The following is a 13,145-nucleotide window of genomic DNA, read 5'->3' as shown; positions in this document are numbered from 1 at the left end:
CTGGTTGACTGGTTGTGTGGCTGGTTGACTGGTTGTGTGGCTGGTTGACTGGCTGGTTGACTGGTTGTGTGGCTGGTTGACTGGTTGTGTGGCTGGTTGACTGGCTGTGTGGCTCGTTGACTGGCTGTGTGGCTGATTGACTAGCTGTGTGGCTGGTTGACTGGTTGTGTGGCTGGTTGACTGGCTGTGTGGCTGGCTGACTGGCTGTGTGGCTGGCTGACTGGCTGTGTGGCTGGCTGACTGGCTGTGTGGCTGGCTGACTGGCTGTGTGGCTGGTTGACTGGCTGTGTGGCTGGTTGACCCCAATTAACCACCTGACTAATGATCAGACTTGGTCGCAGGTAATTTACACAGTTGGCTTTGTCCCAAACGAGGTAGTTGATTAGCCAATCAGTTGGTTATCTATCCACTCGTATATATTCTCTTTTGGACATTCGTCCAATTAGGTTTCCGGCGGGTTAATCTTCCAAATGAGTGGTGATTGGAAGTCTAAGTACCCGCGTGATTGGCTAACCAAGTTGTTGGCTGATTGGCTGCCCATACGTCTATCTTCTTGTTCTTGTAAATGGCTAGCTGACTGGTTGTCCAGGTGTGTGGCTGGTTGTCCAGGTGTGTGGTTGGTTGTCCAGGTGTGTGGTTGGTTGTCCAGGTGGCTGGTTGGTTGTTCAGGTGTGTGGTTGGTTGTCCAGGTGTGTGGCTGGTTGTCCAGGTGTGTGGTTGGTTGTCCAGGTGTGTGGTTGGTTGTCCAGGTGGCTGGTTGGTTGTTCAGGTGTGTGGTTGGTTGTTCAGGTGTGTGGTTGGTTGTCCAGGTGTGTGGCTGGTTGTCCAGGTGTGTGGTTGGTTGTCCAGGTGTGTGGTTGGTTGTCCAGGTGTGTGGTTGGTTGTCCAGGTGTGTGGTTGGTTGTCCAGGTGTCTGGTTGGTTGTCCAGGTGTGTGGCTGGTTGTCCAGGTGTGTGGCTGGTTGTCCAGGTGTGTGGCTGGTTGTCCAGGTGTGTGGTTGGTTGTCCAGGTGTGTGGTTGGTTGTCCAGGTGGCTGGTTGGTTGTTCAGGTGTGTGGTTGGTTGTTCAGGTGTGTGGTTGGTTGTTCAGGTGTGTGGTTGGTTGTTCAGGTGGCTGGTTGGTTGTTCAGGTGTGTGGTTGGTTGTCCAGGTGTGTGGTTGGTTGTCCAGGTGTGTGGTTGTTTGTCCAGGTGTGTGGTTGGTTGTCCAGGTGTGTGGCTGGTTGTCCAGGTGTGTGGCTGGTTGTCCAGGTGTGTGGTTGGTTGTCCAGGTGTGTGGTTGGTTGTCCAGGTGTGTGGTTGGTTGTCCAGGTGTGTGGTTGGTTGTCCAGGTGTGTGGCTGGTTGTCCAGGTGTGTGGCTGGTTGTCCAGGTGTGTGGCTGGTTGTCCAGGTGTGTGGTTGGTTGTCCAGGTGTGTGGTTGGTTGTCCAGGTGTGTGGTTGGTTGTCCAGGTGTGTGGTTGGTTGTCCAGGTGTGTGGCTGGTTGTCCAGGTGTGTGGCTGGTTGTCCAGGTGTGTGGCTGGTTGTCCAGGTGTGTGGTTGGTTCTCCAGGTGTGTGGCTGGTTGTCCAGGTGTGTGGTTGGTTGTCCAGGTGTGTGGTTGGTTGTCCAGGTGTGTGGTTGGTTGTCCAGGTGTGTGGTTGGTTGTCCAGGTGTCCATTATTATTATTATTATTAATTGCCTAATAGTGGGACTAACAGCCCAGCAGTGACTAGACTCTAGAGGTTGACAGATCTTAGGCCTAACTTAAAAAATTCTGAGTTTCAAGCATCATTAGATGCCCTTGAGGACGAGGTGGTGACCAGGGGAAGCAACTCTAGTGTGTGTGTGTGTGTGTGTTGTGTGTGTGTGTGTGTGTGTGTGTGTGTGTGTGTGGTGTGTGTGTGAGAGAGAGAGTGTGTGTGTGTGTGTGTGTGTGTGTGTGTTTACTAGTTGTGTTTTTGCGGGGGTTGAGCTTTGCTCTTTCGGTCCGCCTCTCAACTGCCAATCAACTGTTTACTAACTACTTTTTTTTTTCCCCACACCACACACACACACACACACACACACACCAGGAAGCAGCCCGTGACAGCTGACTAACTCCCAGGTACCTATTTACTGCTAGGTAACAGGGGCACTTAGGGTGAAAGAAACTTTGCCCATTTGTTTCTGCCTCGTGCGGGAATCGAACCCGCGCCACAGAATTACGAGTCCTGTGCGCTATCCACCAGGCTACGAGGCCCCCATGTGTGTGTGTGTGTGTGTGTGTGTGTGTGTGTGTGGTGTGTGTGTGTGTGTGTGTGTGTGTGTGTGATGTCTCACAGCCTCAACACACAGGCCAGATTTGTTTGGTATTACCTTTTTAGCATATGGTAATTAACGTTACAATTGCAACCTGTTATGAAAAGTAGCGTCTGTCACACGTTTTCTATGCACCGGCCTCGATAGGTTAGGTGGGTTTGCTTGGGCTCGTACGTTTAGCATAGGGAAGGTTGAATTGTACTTTTTTTGCTTACATAGAAGCATATCAAGAGACCAGGCTACTTACCTATACTTTCAGGCGTGTGCAAGAGACTAACTTAGACCCTTGTGCATGAGTAAGGGACTACTAGTCTAGACCTTCATGCAAGAGCAAGGGACTACTAGCCTAGACCTTCATACAAGAGCAAGGGACTACTAGCCTAGACCTTCATACAGAGCAAAGGGACTACTAGCCTAGACCTTCATACAAGAGCAAGGGACTACTAGCCTAGACCTTCATACAAGAGCAAGGGGACTACTAGTCTAGACCTTCATACAAGAGCAAGGGACTACTAGCCCAGACCTTCATACAAGAGCAAGGGGACTACTAGTCTAGACCTTCATACAAGAGCAAAGGGACTACTAGCCTAGACCTTCATACAAGAGCAAGGGACTACTAGCCCAGATTTTCATACAAGAGCAAGGGACTACTAGCCTAGACCTTCATACAAGAGCAAGGGACTCTACTAGTCTAGACCTTCATACAAGAGCAAGGGACTACTAGCCCAGACCTTCATACAAGAGCAAGGACTACTAGCCTAGACCTTCATACAAGAGCAAGGGACTACTAGCCTAGACTTCATACAAGAGCAAGGGACTACTAGCCTAGACCTTCATACAAGAGCAAGGGACTACTAGCCTAGACCTTCATACAAGAGCAAGGGACTACTAGCCAGACCTTCATACAAGAGCAAGGACTACTAGCCTAGACCTTCATACAAGAGCAAGGGACTACTAGCCTAGACCTTCATACAAGAGTAAGGGACGACTAGCCCAGACTTCATACAAGAGCAAGGGACTACTAGCCCAGACTTCAGTACAAGAGCAAGGGACTACTAGCCCAGACCTTCATACAAGAGCAAGGGACTACTAGCCCAGACCCTTCATACAAGAGCAAGGGACTACTAGCCCAGAACCTTCATACAAGAGCAAGGGACTACTAGCCCAGACCTTCATACAAGAACAAGGGACTACTAGCCCAGACCTTCATACAAGAACAGGGGACTACTAGCCAGACCTTCATACAAGAGCAAGGGACTACTAGCCCAGACCTTCATACAAGAACAAGGGACTACTAGCCCAGACCTTCATACAAGAGCAAGGGACTACTAGCCTAGACCTTCATACAAGAGCAAGGGACTACTAGCCCAGACCTTCATACAAGAACAATGGGACTACTAGTCCCAGACCTTCATACAAGAACAAGGACTACTAGACAGACCTTCATACAAAGAGCAAGGGACTACTAGCCCAGACCTTCATACAAGAACAAGGGACTACTAGCCCAGACCTTCATACAAGAACAAGGGACTACTAGCCCAGACCTTCATACAAGAACAAGGGACTAATGTAGATCCTTGTGCATGAGTTAGGAACTAATCTAGACCCCTATGCATGAGTAAGGGACTAATCTACGACCCCTATGCATGAGTAAGGGACTAATCTAGACTTTGTGCATGAACAAAGGGAGCCCCCCTGCTTAGACCTTCAGAGAGAAAGCAGTAGCAACACAGACATTACCGAGTGGGACAAACTCATTGTTCCTCAGGACGAGCAGCGCACAGTTTAAGCCAACATGAAATTTTGTTGACCAGACCACACACTAGAAATTGAAGGGACGACGACGTTTCGGTCCGTCCTGGACCATTCTCAAGTCGATTGTGGATGGTCCACAATCGACTTGAGAATGGTCCAGGACGGACCGAAAACGTCGTCGTCCCTTCAATTTCTAGTGTGTGGGTCTGGTCAACATACTTCAGCCACGTTATTGTGACTCATCGCCTGCATGAAAATTTTGCCAAATCTGATATAATTTACCCCTAAGAAAAGGAGTCGTTACATCTCCAGAAGCACCATGATGGGTGGGACAAGGCGCAGGAGAAGGAAGAGAAGGAGAAGGAGGTTAGGAAGGCCCCGCATGGATGAGTCAGCCATGGAGTCACTCATGCGTCTTGCAAGCTCCTTTCTTTGCTGACGCACCTTCTCGCCTGTTCATTGGTCAGAAACGGCCTTAGCATCCGTGGACGTGGGCGCTCGCTCATTGGTTGCATACCACCTCATCGCTCTATGACGTCAATGGCCAACTGGCGAGTCATTGGTGTGTTCCGAGGGCCTCTTGACGTCACGCGCACGTGGGCCGGGTTCGAGATTGTTATCCAGGGTGCACTAAGAGGCCCTTTAACTACTTAGTATTCGAGACACGTGTAGTTTCATGATCATAACTGCAAACAGTTGTGCAACTGTGGCTCGTTGAATGTCATGTCCTAATTAGGAATAGTTTAAATTTGCATATAATATGGTGCGTATGATAATCAATATAAAACGTACGACGTCCTGTGACTACTGAAGACACGTGGTTACAGCTGTGATAAACTAAGTTATTCGCTATGATGATTATATCAAAATCACCAGTTGTTTATCCCTCCCCAGGTTAACCTAAATTCCGAAATGTTTATCATCCTACAATAGCCAAAAGCTAGATGTATATAACCACTTGAAGAAATCGCTGTTAAAAAAAAGCCCTCAACCTTTCCCCTCAATGAACTACATTTGAACTAATCTTTCTCTTCCTGTTAGGCTTGGTGGCATTACCGTAGCACAGCAACACAAATCGCTGTACCAGCCTTCCTGTCCTCCTACAGTGAAGGAAATTTCTGCCCGAGTACTTAGGTCAGCTGGCAGGCGTTCACGATCCTAATTTAATAAACTGTGCCACCGAGTGGGCCTCTCGTGCAGGCCCATCACCTCAAGCAAAGCCCACAAGCAATCCAGCTGGGATGGCCCCATTGCAGACCAAGTTGCTGCAGAGTGCCTGGGTGCTGCAACAACACACTATGACATTGCTCGCCTCATAGCAGTAGCAGCCCCACATGCAGGGGACTTTCTATTAGCAACCCCAATGTATGGCATCTGGCACATTTCTCACGCAGCCATCCCGATGAATTGCTGACCTTTGCATAGCTGCTCTAATCCACACCAAATAATCAAGAGGAACCACCACAAGAGGGTGTCAAGAGGAACCAACACAAGAGGATGTCAAGAGGAACCGCCACAAGAGGGTGTCAAGAGGAACCAACACAAGAGGATGTCAAGAGGAACCGCCACAAGAGGGTGTCAAGAGGAACCAACACAAGAGGATGTCAAGAGGAACCAACACAAGAGGATGTCAAGAGGAACCAACACAAGAGGATGTCAAGAGGAACCAACACAAGAGGATGTCAAGAGGAACCACCACAAGAGGGTGTCAAGAGGAACCAACACAAGAGGGTGTCAAAGGAACTGCCACAAGAGGGTGTCAAGAGGAACCAACACGAAGAGGATGTCAAGAGGAACCAACACAAGAGGATGTCAAGAGGTAGCAACACAAGAGGATGTCAAGAGGAACCAACACAAGAGGATGTCAAGAGGAACCGCCACAAGAGGGTGTCAAGAGGTAGCAACACAAGAGGATGTCAAGAAGAACCAACACAAGAGGATGTCAAGAAGAACCAACACAAGAGGATGTCAAGAAGAACCAACACAAGAGGATGTCAAGAGGTAGCAACACAAGAGGATGTCAAGAAGAACCAACACAAGAGGATGTCAAGAGGTAGCAACACAAGAGGATGTCAAGAGGTAGCAACACAAGAGGATGTCAAGAAGAAACCAACACAAGAGGATGTCAAGAGGTAGCAACACAAGAGGATGTCAAGAGGAACCGCCACAAGAGGGTGTCAAGAGGTAGCAACACAAGAGGATGTCAAGAAGAACCAACACAAGAGGATGTTCAAGAGGTAACAACACAAGAGGATGTCAAGCATGTAAACACACAAGAGGAATGTCAAGAGGCAACAATCTAAGAGGAAGGTCAAACAGCCAAGCAAGCAAAGAGACTGCTAAGAAAGACATGTATTCTGCTCTATCAGATCCTGACGTAAATGTAACTTAAAGCTCCCGCTTATTATTAGAAGCGGTTGTGCCGTTCTATATATACTCTGCTCTAGTGTCTGCTGGTCCACGGACCACGTCCCAGTAACTCTGCTCTAGTGTCTGCTGGTCACGTGACCACGTCCCACTAACTCTGCTCTAGTGTCCTGCTAGTCCACGGACCACGTCCCAGTAACTCTGTTCTAGTGTCTGCTGGTCCACGGACCACGTCCCACTAAATCTGCTCTAGTGTCTGCTGGTCCACGGACAACGTCCCACTAACTCTGCTCTAGTGTCCTGCTAGTCCACGGACCACGTCCCAGTAACTCTGTTCTAGTGTCTGCTGGTCCACGGACCACGTCCCAGTAACTCTGCTCTAGTGTCTGCTAGTCCACGGACCACGTCCAGTAACTCTGCTCTTGTGTCTGCTGGTCCACGGACCACGTCCCAGTAACTCTGCTCTAGTGTCTGCTGGTCCACGGACCACGTCCCACTAAATCTGCTCTAGTGTCTGCTAGTCCACGGACCACGTCCCAGTAACTCTGCTCTAGTGTCTGCTGGTCCACGGACCACGTCCCACTAACTCTGCTCTTGTGTCTGCTGGTCCACGGACCACGTCCCAGTAACTCTGCTCTTGTGTCTGCTGGTCCACGGACCACGTCCCAGTAACTCTGCTCTTGTGTCTGCTGGTCCACGGACCACGTCCCACTAACCTTCTGCTCTAGTGTCTGGCTGGTCCACGGACCACGTCCCAGTAACTCTGCTCTAGTGTCTGCTAGTCCACGGACCACGTCCCACTAACTCTGCTCTAGTGTCGCTAGTTATGACTGCTAAGGACAGGTTGATAGATTCAAAATAGTTTTGGTTAGGTTAAAGAAAATGACAATTTCTTGACAAAATAAAACTAAAAACTAGATATCGTGTACCTAAACAACACATCAATATTGTCGCAAACATTCACACCAACGAACAGCCGCCAACGATATCGGAAAAAAATAAATAAATATAATAAAAACAGAAAATTTTACTCACTCGGGAGTAAACACTCACTCACAAGGGAGCCGGTCGGCCGAGCGGACAGCACGCTGGACTTTGACCCTGTGGTCCTGGGTTCGATCCCAGGCGCCGGCGAGAAACAATTGGGCAGAGTTTCTCTCACCCTATGCCCCTGTTACCTAGCAGTAAAATAGGTACCTGGGTGTTAGTCAGCTGTCACGGGCTGCTCCTGGGGGTGGAGGCCTGGTCGAGGACCGGGCCGCAGGGACACTAAAGCCCCGAAATCATCTCAAGATAACTCAAGATAACCACTCGCAGGCAATATAAATAAAACAAAAAAGTCCTTCATCTGCTCTTGGTGATCAAAGAACGCGTACAACTGCTACTACTCCAACTCTGTGTTTACACACAAACACTCTTAAAGCCATGAATGAAGGCCTTTGAGATGGGAGGAATACTCACAAAAACACCAGTCGTGACACGTGCATTAGTTTACATCCCAGTATCCATTGATTGCTTCCCCACGTGCTTCCTACAGGCTCCAGGAGGACACCCCGGTATATTGGACACTTAGGAGAGTACACATGGTCAGTAGTATGTTGGTGATACATGTCAAGTGGTTAATTCAGTGACACAGGCAGTGGTGAGCGGATGGTCAGGCGAACAGCCAGACAAAGAGAGCTATGATGTGAGTGAGAGAGTGGGTGAGAGAGCCCCACCCACACTCAACGCTAGGGAGCGTTGAGTGTGGGTGGGGCTTAAGGCTCTGTGAGTGGGGCAGTGTGTGCTGGGTACGGTTGATGCTTGGGGCAGTGTGTGTTGGGTACAGCTGATGCTTGGGGCAGTGTGTGTTGGGTACAGTTGATGCTTGGGGCAGTGTGTGTTGGGTACAGTTGATGCTTGGGGCAGTGTGTGTTGGGTACAGTTGATACTTGGGGCAGTGTGCTGGGTACAGCTGATGCTTGGAGCAGTGTGCTGGGTACAGCTGATACTTGGGGCAGTGTGCTGGGTACAGCTGATGCTTGGAGCAGTGTGCTGGGTACAGCTGATACTTGGGGCAGTGTGCTGGGTACAGCTGATGCTTGGAGCAGTGTGCTGGGTACAGCTGATACTTGGGGCAGTGTGTGCTGGGTACAGTTGATACTTGGGGCAGTGTGCTGGGTACAGTTGATACTTGGGGCAGTGTGCTGGGTACAGTTGATACTTGGGGCAGTGTGTGCTGGGTACAGTTGATACTTGGGGCAGTGTGTGCTGGGTACAGTTGATACTTGGGGCAGTGTGTGCTGGGTACAGTTGATACTTGGGGCAGTGTGTGCTAGGTACAGCTGATGCTTGGAGCAGTGTGCTGGGTACAGCTGATACTTGGGGCAGTGTGTGCTGGGTACAGCTGATGCTTGGAGCAGTGTGCTGGGTACAGCTGATACTTGGGGCAGTGTGTGCTGGGTACAGCTGATGCTTGGAGCAGTGTGCTGGGTACAGCTGATACTTGGGGCAGTGTGTGCTGGGTACAGTTGATACTTGGGGCAGTGTGTGCTAGGTACAGCTGATGCTTGGAGCAGTGTGCTGGGTACAGCTGATACTTGGGGCAGTGTGTGCTGGGTACAGTTGATACTTGGGGCAGTGTGTGCTGGGTACAGCTGATGCTTGGGGCAGTGTGCTGGGTACAGCTGATACTTGGGGCAGTGTGTGCTGGGTACAGTTGATACTTGGGGCAGTGTGCTGGGTACAGTTGATACTTGGGGCAGTGTGCTGGGTACAGTTGATACTTGGGGCAGTGTGCTGGGTACAGTTGATACTTGGGGCAGTGTGTGCTGGGTACAGTTGATACTTGGGGCAGTGTGCTGGGTACAGTTGATACTTGGGGCAGTGTGCTGGGTACAGCTGATGCTTGGGGCAGTGTGCTGGGTACAGTTGATGCTTGGGGCAGTGTGTGCTGGGTACAGTTGATACTTGGGGCAGTGTGCTGGGTACAGTTGATACTTGGGGCAGTGTGCTGGGTACAGCTGATGCTTGGAGCAGTGTGCTGGATACAGCTGATATTTGTGTGTGTAAGGGGGGTGGGAAGGGAAGAAGGGATCTGAATCAAGGGTCTCAGGATGTGGTATGAGCCAAACCACTTCTGGCGATGAAGTGGAGTTGTTGGTCTACGTTACGACTGGTCGGTAATATTAAGTTCCTTGCACGTCTGTGAACATGTGAACACACACACACACCAATATACTCTGCTGCCATTTGCCAATATATATAAAGCTGCCACTTACAAGTTTACGACCACCAACTGGCTCATTAACAGCTGAATGAAAAAGAAAAAATTACAACACCACCTACAGAGGAACACAAAACGCACCAGGCGCCAGATTCACGAAAGCACTTACGCAAGTACTTACGAACGTGTACATCTTTCCTCAATCTTTGACGACTTTGGTTACATTTATTAAACACTTTACAAACATGAAAACTTCCCAATCAACTGTTGTTATTGTTATAAACAGCCTCCTGGTGCTTCGGAGCTCATTAACTGTTTAATAATTGGAAACAAAGCCGTCAAAGATTGAGAAAAGATGTACAGGTTCGTAAGTGTTTGCGTAAGTGCTTTCGTGAATCTGGCGCCAGGACTGCAGAAGTGATACGAAAAATCACTGTAGCCTAAGAAAGGCTTCACTAACCAATTACAAACAACAAACTGCCTAACAACCAATTAGAAAACAAGGTAAAGAACGCCAAACGATAACGGGACAAGCAAGAACCTCAAGAACCAAGGTAAAGTGATTGGCAGCAGCAGTCTTGACCAAATTACTTGTTCCAATTAATGTTTTTGTAAGACAGGAAGCTGGAGTAGCCCGAGGCGTCACACAACTACTTCTTCCTCGGAGCCAAAGAAGGGAATGCAAGTCGATAAAACCAGTCGAGTGAGACATGTAAATCAGAATAACGGGTTAATTAAGTGTCAATGTTTAACGCACAAGTTACTCTTTATTTCCGGAACCTCAAACGTAACCTTTGATTAATGCTGCTGCTTAGAATTACCCGCTGATGTTATGGTACTTAACGTGGGTCTAGATTGGACCAGGACTAGAGAAAGGCAACAAAGGTTATCTTGGTGGGTCGTGTCTCTATACTCACGTGGGTTTTCTCCTCCACAGCCACGCCATACAAACTGTGACCGACTCTATAGTGGAATTGATTGATGCCGCCGAAGGTGGCTTGTTTATTGTGCACCCCATACTCATCCTGTGAGCGGTAGCGCAAAAAGGATTACAGAGGGCACAAAAGGTCTTTAGTGGAAGAAACCTTCCGTCCTATGTTGTTCACGTCCTCCGTGACCATCTAGGAGACATTAGAAATGTGTGGAACATAGTAAACCTTCACATTGTTTGAGTTAGGAAAATACTATTTGTTAAATATAAATGCTATTCTTAAAAGATTCCCCCATTTTGCACCTGGAAGATAACGTAAGATTTTAAGGGTTGACAGATGTTAATCTTCTTGACTTGAGACAGCTAAGCAAGTCCCAGCTGTGTCTGAGTACAGGATGAACAGCCCAGCGGGTTTTCTTCCTATTAGGGAGTGTTGTACATGCTGCTATGGCGGTGTGTCCACTCACAGGATGAGTGGCGCTGCCCAATACTGTCACTATGGCGGTGTGTCCACTCACAGGATGAGTGGCGCTGCCCAATACTGTCACTATGGCGGTGTGTCCACTCACAGGATGAGTGGCGCTGCCCAATACTGTCACTATGGCGGTGTGTCCACTCACAGCATGAGTGACGCTGCCCAATACTGTCACTATGGCGGTGTGTCCACTCACAGCATGAGTGACGCTGCCCAATACTGTCACTACCACCAGCACACCAGGAGTCGAATCCTTGGTGTTTGAACACCAGACAAGCAGTATGTTGGCCGCTCTCCGAGGTAGATACAGGCTGGTATCTACCTCAGAGGTAGATACTGTAGTTGGCTGTCCCTCAGAGGGCGGCCAACATACTGCATGTTAAGCCTAAAACATCTCTCTACAGCTGGGTTTGGTGTTGGGTTTAAAGCTTATCAACAGCCAGAGAGGGTTATTCAGGCCACAAAAATAACTTACTGACCAATCAGCTAGAAACACTTTAGTCCTGTCCATAGTCCAGAACTAAGGTAAACTCTCTGTGTACTCACCTAATTGTGCTTGCGGGGGTGGAGCTCTGGCTCTTTGGTCCCGCCTCTCAACTGTCAATCAACTGGTGTACAGATTCCTGAGTCTTCTGGGCTCTATCATATCTACTTTTGAAACTGTGTATGGAGTCTGCCTCCACCACATCACTTCCTAGTGCATTCCATTTATTAACTACTCTGACATTGAAAAAATTCTTTCTAACGTCTCTGTGGCTCATCTGGGTACTAAGTTTCCACCTGTGTCCCCTTGTTAGTGTCCCTCCCGTGCTGAAGAGTTTGTCTTTGTCCACCCTGTCAATTCCCTGAGAATTTTATAGGTGGTTATCATGTCTCCCCTTGTGTCCTTGTGTGTCTCCTCCTCCCCTCATGAAGTGAATATACACTTCTCTGTGTATATATATATACCCCTTTGAGCACAGCTAGCCAACCTGTGTCAGTGGACAGTTGAATCAAAGTCTGTTGCATTCTTGAACTTTATATTCCTATGTTAGACAGTATTTTTTTACAAATTCTTTTATTTTTTTGCAAACTCTTTTATTTTCAGTTTTCATCCAAGCATTTACAGTTATTTGTGGAATATCCCAAATCCTTATCCTGACCCATTCCAAGTGCTATATAGGTGTAATAGCTTGGCGTTGTCCCCTGATAACCACCCTGATCCCCGCGTGTCAGCTAAAGACTTAAGATTAGTGTAAGGCCTAGACTAACCTAACTTAACCTAACCTGACCTAACCTAACCTAACTTAACCTCAGGCTTAATGCACAGCAAATTTGACGCACTTAACCACAACGTCAAAAATTTACCCGGTATTTGAATGCACTCAGAAGCATAATAATAAATGACTCTAATGCTTAACAAATGAGCATCAACTTCTTAGCACAGGAGGAATGACCTGGAGTCAGATTCACGAAGCAGTTACGCAAGCACTTATAAACCTGTACAACTTTCCTCACTCTTTGGCGGCTTTGTTTACAATTATTAAACAGTTAATGAGCTCCGAAGCACCAGGAGGCTGTTTATAACAATAACAACAGTTGATTGGCAAGTTTTCATGCTTGTAAACTGTTTAATAAATATAACCAAAGCCGTCAAACATTGAGGAAAGATGAACACATTCGTAAGTACTTGCATAACTGCTTCGTGAATCTGGCTCCAAGTTCGTACGCTTAAGGGCACAACCTCATCTTGGCTGACACTTCACACGTCATGAACCAATCACTTGAAGGTTAGATTGATAATATATAATCCATATTAAGGATCATTTAACAAGGATTAAATAATATTTATGAAAGTAATCAATTAAGAAATACCATAAACTAATACAACTCTCTAACCAAACACGAGTGAAAGAGAATAATAACACGAAATTAAACAATAACTAAGAGAAAATAAGTGTACAATAGACCGGTAAAAAGTTGCTGTATATTAAGAGAGTGTAAGACAGGTCCTCCGAGCAGGGGGGCCGGAGCAGGGAGGTCGGAGCAGGGGGGCCGGAGCAGGGGGGCCGGTGCTGGGGGGGCCGGAGCAGGGAGGTCGGAGCAGGGGGGCCGGAGCAGGGGGGGGGGGGGGAGCAGGGGGCCGGAGCAGGGG

General features: G+C 48.3%; 2 protein-coding genes across 2 annotated transcripts in view; both read left to right on the top strand.

The window, feature by feature from the left end:
* The first annotated feature begins 5,530 nt into the window (after positions 1 to 5,530).
* LOC138359968 (micronuclear linker histone polyprotein-like) lies at positions 5,531 to 6,169 on the top strand. The gene has a single exon (XM_069319845.1). It carries the CDS (start codon positions 5,531 to 5,533, stop codon positions 6,167 to 6,169), a length of 639 nt encoding a protein of 212 aa, XP_069175946.1.
* A 12-nt stretch (positions 6,170 to 6,181) lies between these two features.
* Positions 6,182 to 13,145, top strand: part of LOC138359967 (spore germination protein GerIA-like) — a 29,119-nt gene continuing 22,155 nt past the window's right edge. Inside the window, exon 1 of the mRNA XM_069319844.1 lies at positions 6,182 to 6,270. Within this exon, the coding sequence (XP_069175945.1) occupies positions 6,182 to 6,270 (89 nt within the window). The remainder of the gene's footprint in view (positions 6,271 to 13,145) is intronic.

The sequence above is a fragment of the Procambarus clarkii genome, chromosome 94 (genome assembly GCF_040958095.1).
Source record: "Procambarus clarkii isolate CNS0578487 chromosome 94, FALCON_Pclarkii_2.0, whole genome shotgun sequence".
Lineage (NCBI taxonomy): Eukaryota > Metazoa > Arthropoda > Malacostraca > Decapoda > Cambaridae > Procambarus > Procambarus clarkii.
This window is presented reverse-complemented; position numbering and strand designations above follow the sequence as displayed.